We start from the raw sequence: 18,480 nt of genomic DNA on the forward strand, positions 1-18,480 counted from the left end.
AAAGATTTTATTTATTTATTTGACAGAGAGAGATGACAAGTAGATGGAGAGAGAGGCAGGCAGAGAGAGAGAGAGGGAAGCAGGCTCCCCGCTGAGCAGAGAGCCCGATATGGGACTTGATCCCAGGACCCTGAGATCGTGACCTGAGCCAAAGGCAGCGGCTTAAACCACTGAGCCACCCAGGCGCCCCCAACAACCAGCTTTTTAAAAAATTACCAATATTTTAAGAAAAAAGACATAGAGGGAAAACTTTTAAATTAAGAGAGACCTAAGAGATATACCAACAAACGCAATATATGGATCTTAATTCAAACAAATGAACAGTACAGAAATTGTACTTGGAGAGCTTTGAACTCTAAGGAAACATCTGATATTAAGGAATTAACTGATTTTTCTTAAGGCGTGGTTATATTCTTTAAATAACTTTTATGTAAAAAACAGTAATCTTTTCATCTTTTAAATGAGTGATTTAGTTTTTTTCCTTTTAGCTTGTCTATATTTCCTAGTTATTCTACTTTTGTAAAATGGTGTAATAAAGGTATTAATATACTTAACTATCCCAAGCAGCTGGTTTTAAGTGCGTGTATGGACCTGTGTGTGTGTGTGTGTGTTTGTGTGAAAATAATCATATATTATCAGCATTACTGATAGAGATATGTTTCTACTCGGTGTGACCTTCACTGAACTATGAAGTATGAAGTCAAATAATTAAATGGCAATTAGGTGAAAAAAATTCAGTCAATTCAAGAAATATGTACTGAACACCTACCATGTGTGCACACCACTGATCTAGGGAGCACCAAAAAGAGATAAAGACTTTAAAAATCAGTGATACCAAGATTCAAGTCCAGACTCTGCTATTTACTAGCTGTGTTGCCTTGGGCCAATTACTTAACCTCTCTAAACCCTCATTTCCTTGCCTATAAAATGTATATAAAAACTGTAATACAGGGGCACCTGGGTGGCTCAGTGGGTTAAGCCTCTGCCTTCGGCTCAGGTCATGATCTCAGGGTCCTGGGATTGAGCCGCATCGGGCTCTCTGCTCAGCGGGGAGCCTGCTTCCTCCTCCTCTCTCTCTCTCTCTGCCTGCCTCTCTACTTGTGATCTCTCTGTCAAATAAATAAATAAAATCTTTAAAAACTAAAAAAAATTTTTTTAAAAACTGTAATACAAATTTTTTGAGAAGCTGAAAAAACATGATAAAATACTAAGCACAGTGCCTAACACAAATAATAAACACCCAATAAATAATATTACTATCATTATGGTAACAGCATTTTCTTGTAGGTTTTTTCATCTGTGATACTCTTTTCTTTTTTTTTTAAAGATTTTATTTATTTGAGAGCAAGCGAGTGAGCGAGCAAGCCCATGAGCAAGGGGAGGGAAAAAGGGACAGGGAGAAGCAGACTCCCTACTGAGCAGGGAGCTGGACATGGCACTTGATCCCAGGACTCTGGGATCGTGACCTGAGCTGAAGGCAGATGCTTAACCAACTGAGCCAACTCAGGTGCCCTTATCTGCGATACCTTCACCAGATCATTTCTGATCTAGCTCCTCATCTACCTCTTCAAGCTCCCTCTCTTGAAGCTTTCCTAACACATGACCCAGTTATGGGTCATAATACTTAAAATATCCCAACTTTTACACCCATTATTCTTCTAGTCCAATACCTCTGCTCTACACTCTCCTGGACACAAAGGACTCCTAACTTGTCCTTTCCGACTCTACTTAAGTATTAACCTCACTTTTCCAACCTTTGTTGGATATCCTTAGGATCTATCTTCAGACAGTACCCTGTATGTATTACTACTGTAGCACTTTCCGTATGATTTAGATATGTTTACTTATCTGTCTCTTGTGCTGCCTGTAATCCTACATAATGGAAAAAATGATCTTTTTAATAGTAATTTTTAAAATTTAATAATAATTTTAATAATAACTTTTTAAAAATATTTTATTTATTTATTTGACAGACGGAGATCACAGAGAAGCAGGCAGGGAGAGAGGAGGAAGCAGGCTCCCCGCTGAGCAGAGAGCCCGATGCGGGGCTCGATCCCAGTACCCTGGGATCATGACCTGAGCCGAAGGCAGAGGCTTTAACCCACTGAGCCACCCAGGCGCCCCTTAATAATAACTTTTTATTTTAAGATTTTATTTATTTACTTGAAAGACAGAGATCACAAGCAGGCAGAGAGGCAGGCAGAGAGAGAGAAGGAAGCAGGCTCCCTGTTGAGCAGAGAGCCCGATGTGGGGCTCGATCTCAGGACCCTGAGATCACGACCTGAGCCAAAGGCAGAGGCTCAACCCACTGAGCCACCCAGGTGCCCCTTAATAATAACTTTTAAACTATGGAATATAGTAATGAAGTTTGAATAACAAATAGCGTAAAAAATTACCTCATAACTTTTTTAAACTTTTTACAGATTTAAAAAAAAAAAAAAAAGTGAAAAAGGTTTAGTTAACTTGCTATGGTCACATAACTAGTAAGAGGCTCACTAGAAAACCACATCTTTCTAATGTAATTAAAGCTCACTATTTTGCCGCACTGATCTCAAGAATCTTAAAAACTGAATAGGAAAAATACATAATACAATTATCTGTAACAGAAGGTGCAATCCATATACTTCTATGGTTGAAAGGAAGTTTTCCTTGATTCAAACTCAACTTTTTATGTTTCTGAATCCAGAATTAGTCTTACAACCAATATGCATATTTAATACATTTCTTAATTCTAAAAAACAGAAGTTAACAAATTGAAGCATGAACTTCCAAGAGAAAGCAAGTATTTTAAAAAAACGATTTTGAGCCAAGAAAAACCCTTTTGGGCTTAAAGAGAAACCCAAAAATGTTTCACAGAAGGGATGGTATTTCCCCTTGAAGAGTATGATGAGAATGGGAAGGCATTCCTGGTAGAAGAATGTACAAACTAAAAACTAGAGGTGGAAAAATTAAAGCAATGCAAAAGACGATGAGTGTATCAATTTTGCTAGAGAAGAGAATTTATAAGGAAATGAGAAATACATTTACAAGGGCAGACAAGAACCAATAATGCTGGCTGGGCCATGAATGCCTAGTAGAAATAGGGAGAAATCAAGAAAGATTTTAGATAAGCAAAAGTCATGACTGTACTTGAACCAAATGAAGATGAATTTGGCAGCTGTATATAACAGGCAGGATGGACAACAGCAAAAACAAAAATATATATACGTCATAACATGGATGCCAATTTCGTATTATAAAGAAATGTGTCTTGTCACTTAAAACCTTTGTGTTTTTAAAAATTTGAAAGAATACAGAAGATCATCTGAGCGGACTTTAGTTTAAAACTGGGGTCAACTGATTTCTCTGAGCTAAATTATAATCATATACACAATATATTTTGTTGGAGTTCAAATAAAAAAAGCAAAAACCTACAGTCTACTATAAAAGGACTCTAGAGCTAATTTCATTACTTTGTACCTATGTGATGTTAGGCAAATACATATCCTTCTTTCTGCGTTATTTCCTCATTTATAAATTAACTGTAACTACTTCATGATTTGCTAAAAAAAATAAGGAGTTCTATATAAGTAAAAAGTTGGATCAGCCACTGGTAGACAGGAAGCCTTTAATTAATGTCATTTGTGTTGTGTTATTGTTATTATTGTATCTCCTACATATAAAATAATTTATATAGGAATTTAAGTTTCACATTGGGAAAATCTGACTCTATTCTAAAGACACTTTATGGACTTTTCATTTTTTAGATATATTACGACAGCAAGATTTTTCTGGTTTCCTATAATATTTAAGCTGAATGAGTAAAAGCTAGAACCCCTGAAAACTTCTAGTCCTCCAGTAGAATTATTTGTTTTGGTAAATCCTGTATTCTAGAACCAATTCTCTTTGATCTAGGAATGATAGAAGCTACAGGGATCTGGAGTTTTAGGATGCCTAGGTTGTCGAGGTTTTATAATGAAAAACACCATATGGACCATAAACTACAAAAGGACCAAGACCTCATTTGACACACCACTACATCCCAAGCTCAGAGCACAGTAAATCAAGTACATTATAAATATTTATTTTTGAAAGGATGGTACATGCTTGAAGAATCAAAGCCTCTCTTTATGAAAGCAAAAGCTTAATCCTTCTGTGCCTGTTTTGCAATCCGTAAGAGAGGAATGAAAACTACTTCAATGGTTAACAGTGAATTAATTTAATACTTACAGAATACCTACAATAATTAACTACAACTGAGAAACTGGAAGGTTGAGAGGGGAATAATAGAAGCATCAAGGAGTCAAATGTTTATAAATACTAAAATTAAAAGCAGGGACACCTGGGTGGTTCAGTTGGTTAAGCCACTGCCTTAGGTCATGATCCCAGGGTCCTGGGATCGAGCCCCGCACCAGGCTCCTTGATCAGTGGGGAGCCTGTTTCTCCCTCTCCCTCTGCCTGCCACTGTGCCTGCTTGAGTGCAAGCACGTGCTCTCTCTCTCTCTCTCTCTGACAAATAAATAAATAAATAAATAAGATCTTTTAAAAAATAGAATTAAAGGCAACTGACAGAACTTAAAAATAATAAAAATTGGAAGAAAAGATTTTACCCACACATTTATATACAGCTTCCTAAATATAAACTATACATACATAGCTTGATTTATTTCAGTTACACTGTAAACACTCAGACAAAAGTGCTTTATCACTGGAGAATGGGACCAGAAAGAGAGAAGAGGTAAGGAGGCTTTCACTTTTCATTTTCTATCTAGTAATTATTAGTAACATTTTCATTTCCAAGTATATATACTGCTTTTCAAAAATTTTTAATAAGTTGAAGAATAAAAAATTTGAAGGCCACTCTTTCATTTACCTAAATTATAATTTTTTTAAGGAAAAGAATATGAAAAGAAAATTTTCTCCACAGAAAAAGTTTGAAGAACAAGTGCCCTTAAAAGAACAAAGTATTTAATTTTTTTTTTTTAAGATTTTATTTATTTGACAGAGAGAGACAGTGAGAGAGGGAACACAAGCAGGGGGAGTGGGAGAGGGAGGAGCAGGCTTCTCGCCAAGCAGAGAGCCCGACATGAGACCCAATCCCAGGACCCTGGGGATTAGGACCCGAGCTGAAGGCAGACGCCCAACGACTGAGCCACCCAGGCGTCCCTAAGTGTTTTTTTCTTGTGGGTAATACAATGATAATATATAATTTAAAAATTTCACAATAATGCCTTTTCATAATTAAAGACCATATGAAACTGAAATGCAACTTTAAAAATTATTTTGGAGGCACCTGGGTGGCTCTGTCAGTTAAGTGTCTGACTCTTGGTTTTGGCTCATATCATGATCTCAGGGTCATGGGCTCTGCCCTCAGCAGGAAGTCTGCTTCAGATGCTCCCCTTCTGCCCCCATGCTGGCACATGCATGCACATTCTCTCTCTAAAATAAACGAATCTTGGGGCACCTGGATGTCTCAGTGGGTTAAAGTCTGTGTCTTTGGCTCAGGTAATGATCTCAGGGTCCTAGGATCAAGCCTCTCTGCTCAGCAGGGAGCCTGCTTCCTCCTTTCTCTCTGCCTACTTGTGATCTCTGTCTGTCAAATAAATAAATAAAATCTTTTAAAAAAATAAAAATAAAATAAATGAATCTTTAAAAAAAAAAAACACATTTTGAAAAGAACCCAAAGATTTAGAGAGGAACATCTATTTTTTAAGTTACTTCCCATTTCTCAAACATCCTGTTATGTACATTTTTTATTAATAATAAATTTGTCTCAGGGAATGGTGAAAATGAAGTCCTAAGAAAAAGGTTTTCATGAGAGATGCTTTATTATGTTCTAAACAGCATAACATTTTCCCAGATAAAATAACAGGGTATTTTACTATATGGTGGTAACTTTCTTAACTGATCTCCACTTAAGTAACTTGCTGGATTAACTAATACTCACTTTTCCCTAGGTAAAAGAAACTAATACCTGGAGCACATGGACAGACTCACAACGAGTAAACTACCTTGTTATTCCACACCTGAGTGAGACAGGATTACCAAGTATCATTTGTTCCTAAACTTATTTATTCCAATTTATTATTTTTTTAAAGATTTTATTTATTTATTTGAGAGAGAACACGCACAAAGGGAGAGTGAGAGGGAAAAGCAGACTCCCCAGGGAGCAGGGAGCCCTACAGTAGGGCTCAATCCCAGGGCCCTAGGATCATACCTTAGTCAAAGACAGATGCTTAACCAATTGAGCCACCCAGGCACCCCTATTTATTATTTTTACTATAAAATGTAATCAAGTATTAACTAAATAGTAGAAAGATAGTTGTTTTAATGAGCATCAATAGACCATGCTGGCAAAAAGCAAAATAGGCCAAGTGTCTTTTAAAAATCAAAAATATAACAAGAATAATTCTATACCCAGATTCTCAGATTGCTTTGCAATGTTAAGCTCTTGCTCTATTTTTTTTTTTTTAAAGATTTTATTTATTTATTTGACAGAGAGAGACACAGCAAGAGAGGGAACACAAGCAGGGGTTGTTGGAGAGAAAGAAGCAGGCTCCCTACTGAGCAGGGAGCCCGATGCAGGGCTCAATCCCAAGACCCCAGGATCACGACCTGAGCCAAAGGCAGACGCTTAACAGGTAAGCCAACCAGGTACCCCACCGACTAACATTCTTGCTTTAAATTTGAACCTGGTACCTGGACTACAGCTGTCTACTTTAAGGACCAAGAAGTGGTCCTGAAGCCAGAAAGTCAATATCTTAGGAGTGGCAAGCACTGACTGAGAAATAGCCAGCACTCATGATATGGCTAAACTGCTGGATGGAACAACCCTGTAACTACACACCTCCAGACTTCTTAATATATAGCCTTATGATAAATCATAAAAGCTGCTATTTGGGTATTCTAATATCAAGGGTCCACCTGAATCAGCTTTTCTGATTAAATGACCTAATTCTCCCAATTCTGTCAGTTAAAAAAACTTCTATTGTAATTACAATATCAAAATCTACTACGATAGGAGTGTTTCTCATAAGAAATCCTTGGGTCACACCTCATACAAAGTCAAACTAGAGGAATTATGAGTCTCTCTTCTCTCCTATCATTCTCAAACACCACGGAATCCTATATCGGTCTTTATTAGGCCTGACCTATTTAGTTAAGCACTTTTTAACATATGTAATAACTTTCCAGAATGTAAGAAATATTTTATTTGATGTAAATCTTACCTCAAGATTATGTGGGGCTTAGGGCACAAGTATACTGACCTCCTCAATATTGGTCATAATTTTTTAAAACTCATGGTCCAAACTCCCCTCACTCCTATACCCAAATATAAATGGAGCCTCCATTATCAAAAAATGTTCTCAAAATGTACAGCTGTGGGAATTACATTCCCAACTAGGATAAAGCAGGTCACAGTAGATCATTGTTCCTCTTTTAATAAGAAAATAAGCAATAAACTCAAAGTTACGTTTTCTTTAAAAGCATTGAAGAACTATGGATTGACTTCTAGGGATGAACTAACCCTTCCTAGGTGAGCAGAGACCAGCAGCTATTTTTATCCTAAGACACTGACCACACCTGCAAGCATGAGCAGGAAAGAAAGAACTGCCATAGGCAGAGGAAAAGGAGAAGAGTATCCTGCTGGGAAAGAAAAAACAAAATTTTAATGGCTAAGTGAGTTAACATGGTTATCTGAAATATGGAGGAGCTTCAAACACAGAAAATTCTCTACCAGTTCTCTCACAGGGACATCTGCTGAGTTGAATTGGAAGGTGTAATGAGTTAGGTTTAGTGTAGTGAAGTTTAGATAAAGTTTAGATCCTCGATTTCTTCTGAAGAGAGGCACCTGATCCCAACCTCAAAACATTAAAAACCAAAATGTATGGGAAAACAAACTAAAATTTCATCCCAATTCCATTTTTTTTTTTTTTTTTTAAGTAAGCTCTATGCCCAACATGGGTTTTGAATTCACAACTGTGAGATCAAGAGTCACATACTTGGGGTGCCTGGCTGGCCCAGTCCATAAAGCATGGGACTCTTGATCTTGGGGTCATGAGTTCAGGCCACCTGTTGGGGGTAGAATTTACTTTAAAAAATAAAATAAAAAAGTTACATGTGGGGCGCCTGGGTGGCTCAGTGGGTTAAAGTCTCTGCCTTCGTCTCAGGTCATGATCCCAGGGTCCTGGGATGAAGCCCTGCCTAAGGTTTTCTGCTTCAATCTTTTAAAAAAAAAAAAAAAAAAGCAATTGCAATGCGACAGAGACAAGACAGTTTTCAACAAGTGTTGCTGAAACTGGACACCCACATACAAAAAAAAGTTAATTTAGGTATAGACTTCACACCCTTCACAAAAATTAACTCAAAATGAATCATAGAACTAAATGTAAAAAGCAAAACTATAAAACTCCTGGATAATAACAAAGAAGAAATCCACATAACCTTCAGTGTGGCAATGACTTTTTATTTTTTTTAATTTTTTAATTTTTAAGATTTTATTTATTTGACAGAGGAAAAGAGATCACAAGTATGCAGAGAGGCAGGCAGAGAGATGAAGGGAAGCAGACTCCCTGCTGAGCAGAGAGCCCAATGTGGGGCTTAATCCCAGGACCCGGGAATCATAATCTGAGGCCAAGGCAGAGGCTTAACCCACTAAGCCACCCAGGTGCCCCGGCAATGACTTTTTAGATATAACACCAATGGCACTGCACTTCATTAAAATTAAAAAGTTCTACTCAGGGCACCTGGGTGGCTCAGTGGGTTAAAGCCTCTGCCTTCAGCTCAGGTCATGATTCCAGGATCCTGGGATCGAATCCTGCATGGGGGAGTTCTTTGCTCAGCGGGGAGCATGCTTCCCCCTCCCTCTGCCTGCCTCTCTGCCTTCTGTGATCTCTGTCAAATAGATAAATAAAAATCTTAAAAAAAAAAAAAAGTTCTACTCTACAAAAGACACCATCAAGAACATGAGAAGATAAGCTGCAGGCTAGGAAAAAATATTTATAAGAGACAGTTGATAAGGGCTATTACCTGAAAGATATGAAGAATTCTTAAAACTCAACAATAAGAAAACAACCAACCAAACTAAAAAGTGGGCCAAAGACCCATACAAACACATCACTAGAGAAGATATACAGATTGCAAATAAGCATATGAAAAATATTCCCCATCATAGGTCATCAGGGAAATACAAATTAAAATGAGATACCACCACACGCCCATTAGAACAGCCAAAATCCAAAACAATGACAACACCACAGGCTGGCAAGGAGGTGGAACAAGAGGAAATCTCATTCACTGCCGGTGAGAATACCAAATGATAGAGCCACTAAGGAACAGTTTGGCAGTTTCTCATATAACTATATTTACTCCTAACATACAACCCAGCAATCACATTCCTCAGTATTTATAAAAAGGAGTTCAAAATTTATCTCCACACAAAAGCCTGGACCTGCACATGGCTGTTCATAGCAACTTTATTCCTAATTGCCACAACTTGGAAGCAATCAACAAGATATTCTTCAATAGGTGAATAGATAAATGAAATATAGAATATGAATTAAATAGATAAATGAATAACAGAATATTATTCAGCACTAAAAAGAAATGAGCTATCAAGCCATCAAAAGATACGGAGTAATTTTCTTTTTTTTTTTTTAAGATTTTATTTATTTATTTGATAGAGATCACAAGCAGGGGATAGGCAGGCAGAGACAGAGAGCCTGATATGGGGCTCGATCCCAGGACCCTGGGATCATGACCTGAACCGAGGGCAAAAGCTTTAATCCACTGAGCCACCCAGGCGCCCCAAGATACGGAGTAACTTTAATTGCATATTACTAAGTGAAAGAACTCAATTATGAAGAAAACTATACACTGTATGATTCCAACCATATAGCATTCTGGAAAAGGTAAAAATAGGCAGACAGTATAAAAGATCAATTATTTTCCAGGAGTTAGTAGGAAGGCAGGGGTAAACAGGAAGAGAACAGAGGATTTTAAGGGCAGTGAAACTTTTTGTATGATACTAGTATGGACACGTGTCATTATAAATTTTTCAGACCCCATGGAACAACACCGAGTGGACCCTAATAAAAACTATGTACTCTGAATAATAATGGTGTGTCAGTATAGGTTCATCAATTTTAATAAATGTATTGGTATGAGGAAACTGAACATGTGTGTGACGGGGAAAAAAGTAATATATGGGAAGTCTCTGTACTTTCTACTTAATTTTGCTATGAACCTCTATTAAGGGGCACCTGGGGGGCTTAGTCAGTTAAGTGTCTGCCTGCCTTTGGCTCAAGTCACGATCCCAGAGTTCTAGGATCAGGCCCTGCGTTGCACTCCCTGCTCAGCGGGGAGCCTGATTCTCCCTCTCTTTCTCCCCCTCCCCAGCCCCCACTTGTGCTCTCTCTCATGCTCTCTCAAATAAATAAATACTTTTTTTTTTTTTTAAGCCTATTACCAGAGGGGAAGGGAGGGAAAATGAAATCAGAAGAAATCAGAGATGGAAACAAACCATGGACTCTGGGACCCAAACTGAGGGTTACAGTGGGAGATGGGAAACCAGGTGATGGGTATTAATAAGGAGGGCACATGTGGTAATGGGCCCTGGGTGTTATATGCAACTAATGATTCACTGAACACTGTATCAAAAACTAATGATGTACTATATGCTGGCTAACTGAACATAGTAATAAAAAATTGTTTTTATCAGCACAGAAAAAAACAATAAATAATAAGTCTATTAAAAATAAAACTTAATGAGGGGCGCCTGGGTGGCTCAGAGGGTTAAGGCCTCTGCCTTCGGCTCAGGTCATGATCTCAGGGTCCTGAGATCGAGCCCTGCATCGGGCTCTCTGCTCAGCAGGGAGCCTGCTTCCCTTCCTCTCTCTCTGCCTGCCTCTCTGCCTACTTGTGATCTCTGTCTGTCAAATAAATAAATAAAATCTTTAAAAAAAAAAAAAAAAAACTTAATGAGACCATGGACAGAACTGGGAAATTATGATCCAAGATCAAAAAAAAAGTCAATAGAAACAGGCCCAGTGAAACTCACATGTTTGAATCAGCAGAAAAGAACTTGAAAATTTCTGTAATAAATGTTAAAGATTTTAAAGGACAAGATGCACAAACCACGGGCACCTGGGTGGCTCAGTCAGTTAAGTGTCTATCTTTGGCTTAGGTCATGATCTCAGGGTCCTGCGATCAGGCCCTGCATTGGGAGCCTGCTTTTCCCTCTCCATGCTGCTCCTCCTGCTTGTGCTCTGTCAAATAAATAAATAAAATCTTAAAAAGAAAAAAAAAAAAGAAGATAAACGAACTATGTGAAAAGAATTTCCACAGAGAAACCGAAACTTCCAAAAATGTACATGCTGTACCAGAAAGATTAGACTTATTTTTATATATAAAGGAAAATAAATCTTATGTAAAATTTCAAAAAGAAACTAAAGAAAAACCACTGATATAAGATGATCTATAATAACCTTTTACATATAAGAAAAGTAGCTAAATTACTTTTACTACTTTTCTAATTGAGGAATGAACCATGTCAACACCTAAATTCAGTCAGGTATACAATTCTAAATGCAACATACTTAATAAAGCTTTAACTGCTAGTGAATTCAAATTTGGGCTGCTTTTAGTATTTCGAAGTATGTTAATAATAGTCTTATTTTGCCTAACTTCTATCAAATATACACAATATATTTAATGTCCCCTCAAAAGATATTTATAGTATCAATTCCCAGTCAATAAATATCAGAGTTGCCAAAGCCCAGAAAAATTTTCTGGTGTAGTATTATTTTTATACAAGATAACTGAGACTCGGGCGCCTGGGTGGCTCAGTGGGTTAAGCCGCTGCCTTCGGCTCAGGTCATGATCTCAGAGTCCTGGGATCGAGTCCCGCATCGGGCTCTCTGCTCAGCGGAGAGCCTGCTTCTCTCTCTCTCTCTCTGCCTGCCTCTCCATCTACTTGTGATTTCTCTCTGTCAAATAAATAAATAAAATCTTAAAAAAAAAAAAAAAAAAAGATAACTGAGACTCAAACACTCTTGTTGTGCAGCTTCCAATCAAATCTACTCATTTGTAGAGCGCCTACTGCACATTGGCAGGTGCTATTCAAGGACCCTTCTCTGACAAAGCTTCTACTCCAGTGGGAGAAATACCAAACAAATTTTCAGTGTGGAAAAGGATCAAAAGAAGACACTAATACTGCTGGAGTAGAGAGAGAGGGAGCCACTTTGTATTGGGTGTTCAGGGAGGGCATCTCTGAGATTTTAAGACCTAAATGAAGAGAGCTGGTGTAGAAGATCTGAGAGAAGAAAAGTCCAGGAAAAGGTAAAGTAAGTACAAACACACTAAGAATGAAATGTAGCTGGAGTGGTTCAGGAACAAAAGAAAGATATGTATGAATGCAATATAGCACATAATGGTAAGAGTGTTGAGATGAAATTAAGAGAAGCTGGAGTATATGAGGCCTTGATGCCACAGTAAACACCCTGGATTTTAGTCTGTGTGTGATGAGAATTTGCTGAAGAATTTTAAATAAAGGAAGGATATAATCTGATTTAAGTTTTTATGGCTGAGACAAAGACCATAATGGAAGCTGGGAAAGCAGTTAGGAGGCATAACTAGGCAGGAAATGATGACAGCTTGGTTTAGAGTAGAAGCAGTGGACATGATAGAAGTGGAAGGATCTGAAATCTATTCTGAAGGTGAGATTTACTAATGTTAAGTATAGGAGTATACTTTGAGTATACTTCTTTGAGTATATGGAGAGCAAAAAGAAAACTGAAGGATCATTCTGAAGTTTTCAGTCTGAGGAAATAGTTTAAATGGTGGCACCATTTCCAGAATGGGGAAAAACAGAGGAAGAACAGATTAAAAGAAGTTTTTTTACTTGCCACTAGATACATTATAGGTTTTCCCTCCCCTAGAGTTTGTAAACTCTTTTTAAAAATGTAAAAGCTTGGGGTGCTTGGGTGGCTCAGTGGGTTAAAGCCTCTGCCTTCTGCTCAGGTCGTGATCCCAGGGCCCTGGGATCGAGCCCTGCATTGGGCTCTCTGCTTGGCAGGGAGCCTGCTTCCCCCTCTCTCTCTGCTACCCTCTTTGCCTGCCTGTGATCTCTGTATGTCAAATAAATAAATAAAATCTTAAAAAAAAAATGTAAAAGCTTATTGCATATAACATTCATTCTAAAGGCATTTTTTCCTCCACTACGTGGCTCTCCATACCGAAGCAAGATTAATTTCTGACTAAGATCTGGAAGTGCTGCTCCCATTCTATATTTATTTACCACAATATTCTATGTCTTTAAGATACAACAAAGTAAAAAAATTAAAAATCAGGGTCAGGGAAAAGATAAAAACTTGAGAAATAAAATGTTTGGTAATTTTTCTTAAAATAATTTTTATGTAACAAATTTCTACCTGTTTCTAAAGACTATTTCTCAATTTTCAACACAGGGTATGACAGCCTTACCTTTAAGCAGAGAAACTAAAGGAAACTCAGACCATTCTCTGACCTGGCTCTCAGTCCCTCCTACTGATACCAGAGTACAGTTCTAAAGACCAATGCAACTTTGCTTCAGATTTCTTTCCCATTCCCAAGATTTTAAAATCTCTATTCCTGGAGCACCTGGGTGGGCTCAGATAGTTAAGTGTCTACCTTTTTAGGTCAGGTCATGATGGAGCCAGGTATCAAGCTCCCTGCTCACTGAGTGAGGAACAGTGCTTTTTCTGAGATATTTATCAGTATCTTTTATTTTTTACTGAAGTATAGTTGATACATAGTGTTTATTACTACTTTCACGTATACAACATAGTGATTCAACAAGTCTATACAACAATTCCATGCATTATGCAGGGCTCACAAGTGTAGCTATCACTGGTCACCATACACTATTACAATACCATTAATTATATTCCCTATGCTGTACCTTTCATCCCCAGGGGAGAAACAGCATTTTTACTTTGATGATTTAGTACTACGATACTAGAAGAGTATAGCTTAGCTCTACAGCCAATCAGAAATCTGTCAAATCTTTCTTCAGTTTTTATCATCAATTTCCCCTTTTCTACCAGTGCCATAGTAATCCAATACCACACACACCACTACATGTACTACCTTCTCCTTTTATGTCACTAAAATATTATTTCTCAGAGTGCCTGGGTGGCTCAATCAATAAAGCGTCCGACTCTTGGTTTCAGCTCAGGTCATGATCTCAGGGACATGAGACTGAGCCTAGCCAAGCACAGGGCTCTGAGATCAGCACAGAGCCTGCCTGAGATTCTTACCCATCCCTCCCCCTCCCCGTCCGCCCCCCCTCTAAAATAAATCTTTCAAAAAAATAAAATATAAAAAATTTTTAAATATTTTTCTCCCTACATTCCACCAAAATATCATTTTTAACATTATTTAAACTTAACTATATCATTCACAATGCTCAAATTTCAATGTCTAAAAGAAAAGAAAGAAAAAAGCCCAAACTGGCATCAAAACCAAATTATCACAATCCAATCTGATGCATTTTTCTGGTCTTATTATCTATAAAAATCTCTGATTCAACAAGAAAAAAAATTTACTCATTATTCCCCACAAAGATGTTAAGTTTTCTTATTAGCTATCAATAATAGATGACCTCCTAGTGTCTGTCCATTAAAAAAAAAAAATCAAATCTTAACTTTTCCTCACCCATGGAAACAAAACTTCTGATCACTGCTCTACCAAAGTAATTACCACTTCTAAATTGTAAAGCTAATTATAATTAAATTTAAATAATACTGACTTACTGCTTTAATAAATCTCTTATTGTTAACTTTTCATTTTTTTCGGGCTTTGCTCCTAACCTTGAAAGCAAGGGCATATCATACACCCTGAAGTAGAGCCCTCCACAGAGCCTTCATTCAGTCAGATGTTAATTAATTCAAAAGAGATTAGGAACAAGGAGGAAAAAAGGATTAAGTTAGAAATTTCTCTGCAAAGAACCCAAACATGATTCCTTGGCTACATTACTAAAAGTTCAAAATACAGCTGAATTGTGGATAGGCTCCAGGCTTGGCAACATTCCTCAGTGTTCTAGGGGGAGTTTTTCCTGCTTTCTCTTCAAACCCTTAGCACAGAGTATATCTCCAGCTGATCAAGGAAACTGAAGTGTTTATAGGTCAAAAGCAAAGTCCAGGCTTCTCCTGAAGCATTAACAAGCTCCTTCCTAAATAGCTTCTAGTAAGTTAGATAAAATGCACTTCCTCAAATGGCATCAATGAGGCAGACAGGGTACTATGAAAAATAGAGAGCATCATAACTTTCCCCTACCCCTACCAAAGAGGGTAAGAAAAGGAAAAAAAAACAAAAAAATTAGCCAGCCAAATAAAAGGCTCTGTGGGCATCAATTTCTACAGTGACTAAATATATTTATGATTTTAATCTTTAGAAAAGGTCTTTAATCATTTTTAGCTGTTAGAGATTATTACCATGTCTAAGGGAAAATTTTTACCCTAAAGAAAAGCTATTTATTTTCTTTAAAATGTTTGATTAAATTTAAAAAGTAAAACTCACTGGGATTTAATTTATTCTACTTTTAAATAGTTTTAAGTAGATCAAACCTTTATCTCCAGTCCTGGAACACTATTCACTTAAAATTAATTAAAACCAGAAGACCAGGGGTGCCTGGGTGGCTCAGTGGGTTAAGCCTCTGCCTTCGGCTCAGGTCATGATCTCAGAGTCCTAGGATGGAGCCCAGCATCGGGCTCTCTGCTCTGCGGGGAGCCTGCTTCCCCCTCCCTCTCTGCCTGCCTCTCTGCCATCTTGTGATCTCTCTCTCTGTCAAATAAATAAAATCTTAAAAAAAAAAAAACAGAACACCAAATGACTTCTTTTCTATGTGTTTCTTTCCAGGAAACAGAAAAAGACAAAACTCATATTTTAAAATTAGATGTTTTCTCAAACACCGTAAAAGTGCTTAAACTTTAATTATATAAATTTTTAAAAAGAAAGGGGGGAAAGTGCTTAATGCAAAAACACAATACTGCTCATTAAATGCACAAGAATGCAAAGCACATACTAGGTACCCAATAAATGTTTAATGTCCCAACCCCAAATCCAGAGCTCTGATCACAGCAGAACTTTAACATAACATTATGTATCTTTAACATAATACATATATTTTTATCCTCTCTCCATACACTAAAAAAGAATGCTACAATATTTTGGAGGAGTTTCTACTTTAGACTACATGTATATAACTACATTTGAAAACAGCAAAAGATATGGATATTGATCTTGATGTTAGCAAAGGATGGCCAACTGCTAAACTCAATTCCTTCTCTTGAGCTTATTTCAAAAACAATAAAATAACCCATAGCTCTGTCCCATCAAGGTCGGAGGGGGGGTGGTTAGAAGGAGGAATAGGGCTGGGGCAGGAATCAATCTTTCTGAAGTTAGTACACCGTTTTATAGCTTTGCAAGAGCCAGAATTTGTTTAAAAGGTGATGACTCCATCTCACTCCATAAACCAGCTTCCAATGATACTGTGGAAGCACAGAGTACATATTTCCTTATCATTTTCATTACTGTTACTCTAAGAAATTAAGAACTTCCCTTCAGATGAAGAATAAAGCCTTTTAAACCTAACACAAAAGTGATTACAAGAATCAAAAGATGTAAAATGAAAACTCATTTAAACTAACTTCTACCAGATTTATGTATAATAAATAAATGTTTTTGCCCCAAGTATTCTATTAACTTAGCTATCTGATAGGATTATTTGTTTTCAAGTTGTAGGGATATTAATATAGTGAAATTGGAAAAGTATAAATTCCAAACAATAAATCGGTATCTAGCTATAAATATTTAATGCCCAAACAGCTTGTACTGCATTTAGTTAAGTGACAGAAGGGGGTGTGTGTGGAAAAGACAGATGTAAAAAGGAGTATAAAGAATCACCACAGTAGAGAACCAAAAAAAAGAAAACCCTATATTGGGTAGAAATAACTAGATAAATGAAACAATAAATATGAACTCTTCAACCAAAAATAAAAATACAAATTTAAGTGAAGCCAATAAAGATCTTTAAACAATCCAACATCTGTTGCTTATGTAAAAGCCTATATGAAATGAATGGGTGATCTCAGTTCAGATATCCTGGAGGTCTTATTAATGTGAGTGTACAGTACTGAAGGTAACATGTTATAGAATAAAAACAGATTCCATTTCAGATATGGGGTAAACAGCAATTACATTAAATTACTATTTTCACAAGATATCTGAAATGGTTCAAAATTATTCAAAATTTTGCCATTTCCAGAAATAACTATTAAATAATACCCACTGTACCTCAAATGCACATATATTAATATATACTAAAACATATTAACTTTGTGGCATTTTTTTAAAGTATACAGCAAATTCTGAGATTTTAACCTTCAATAAATTTTTCTTTTTTAGTTTATCATGAAAAACTCTCATGATAGCAAAGAGAAGGTAAAGAAAAATTCCAAAACCATCTATTTGTATAATAGTGTATCACTATCAATTTTCAGAAAAAAAGTTATACTAAGCTATTATAAATATTAAACAGGCTTATCAACAGCTAATAATTAAAGAGAATTTTAAATACTCAAGTTGAATAGCATTAATTGTTAGAAGAGATGAGGTACAATAACTGCTTTAAAGACGTAACTTAAAAAAATCCCAAAATATAAACCAGGTAGAATTAAGTTAGCTGGTTTTATGTCTGGCTTTGTTTTAATATAAGCCAGTATACATACAAGGGCTTTGTATATATGATCATGTACTAAAAACAGAAATTTTTCAATGTCTTAAGTTTTGCAATTCATCTCTTTAAGATCCTGACCTATCTGATACTTCATTTTAGAAGTCATAAACTCCACTTACCACATATTTTACAGCACTTATAAACTGGTTATGGAAGAGCAGATGCTGTGTTTCATCTTCTGGATTTGAAGCTGTGTAAAGCATGCCACAAACATTACAGGAAACTGCTCCAAATCTTTTCTGTCCTGCATCCTATTTATAAAAAACAAACAAAAAGGTTTTTTTCCCTCCCAAAGGAATAATTCCAGAACTTCAGCCTCTAAAGCTATAATGGGAACATAATGTGAGAAATATTTAATCTGTAATAAAAATTATTCAGTGTTTGATTAAAAAAAGAAGACATTAATCTATGAAATCTAAGTATAATTTTAAGAACTGTTTCCATTTTTAAAAATCTGATCACTTGCTTCACAGCATTTAATAACTGAAAAAAAACTGAGAAATATCTTTTTTAACACTACAATCTCTGTTCTAAAGTGCCAAACAGGAAACATTTCTATAAATAAGAACATAGACACATTCTATATCTGCAATAATTACACTGTTTAAAGCTTAAAGGAAATAGTTTTTCACAGACCTGTATATTTTTAATGTCTTAAAAGTATGTTCTTTTTCATTGGGGAGGGTATGTGCTATGGTGACTGCTCTGAAGTGTGTGTAAACCTG

General features: G+C 36.5%; 1 protein-coding gene across 1 annotated transcript in view; it reads right to left on the minus strand.

Annotated features, from left to right (window-relative positions):
* Positions 1 to 18,032, minus strand: part of LOC123386961 (N-acetyltransferase ESCO1) — a 32,362-nt gene extending 14,330 nt beyond the window's left edge. Inside the window, exon 1 of the mRNA XM_045089474.1 lies at positions 17,875 to 18,032. Coding sequence (XP_044945409.1) covers positions 17,875 to 17,958 — 84 coding nt within the window. The 5' untranslated portion in view covers positions 17,959 to 18,032. The remainder of the gene's footprint in view (positions 1 to 17,874) is intronic.
* Positions 18,033 to 18,480: the final 448 nt, after the last annotated feature.

The sequence above is a fragment of the Mustela putorius genome, unplaced genomic scaffold (assembly GCF_011764305.1).
Source record: "Mustela putorius furo isolate JIRA1106 unplaced genomic scaffold, ASM1176430v1.1 tig00000077_pilon_pilon_pilon, whole genome shotgun sequence".
NCBI classification, from domain to species: domain Eukaryota; kingdom Metazoa; phylum Chordata; class Mammalia; order Carnivora; family Mustelidae; genus Mustela; species Mustela putorius.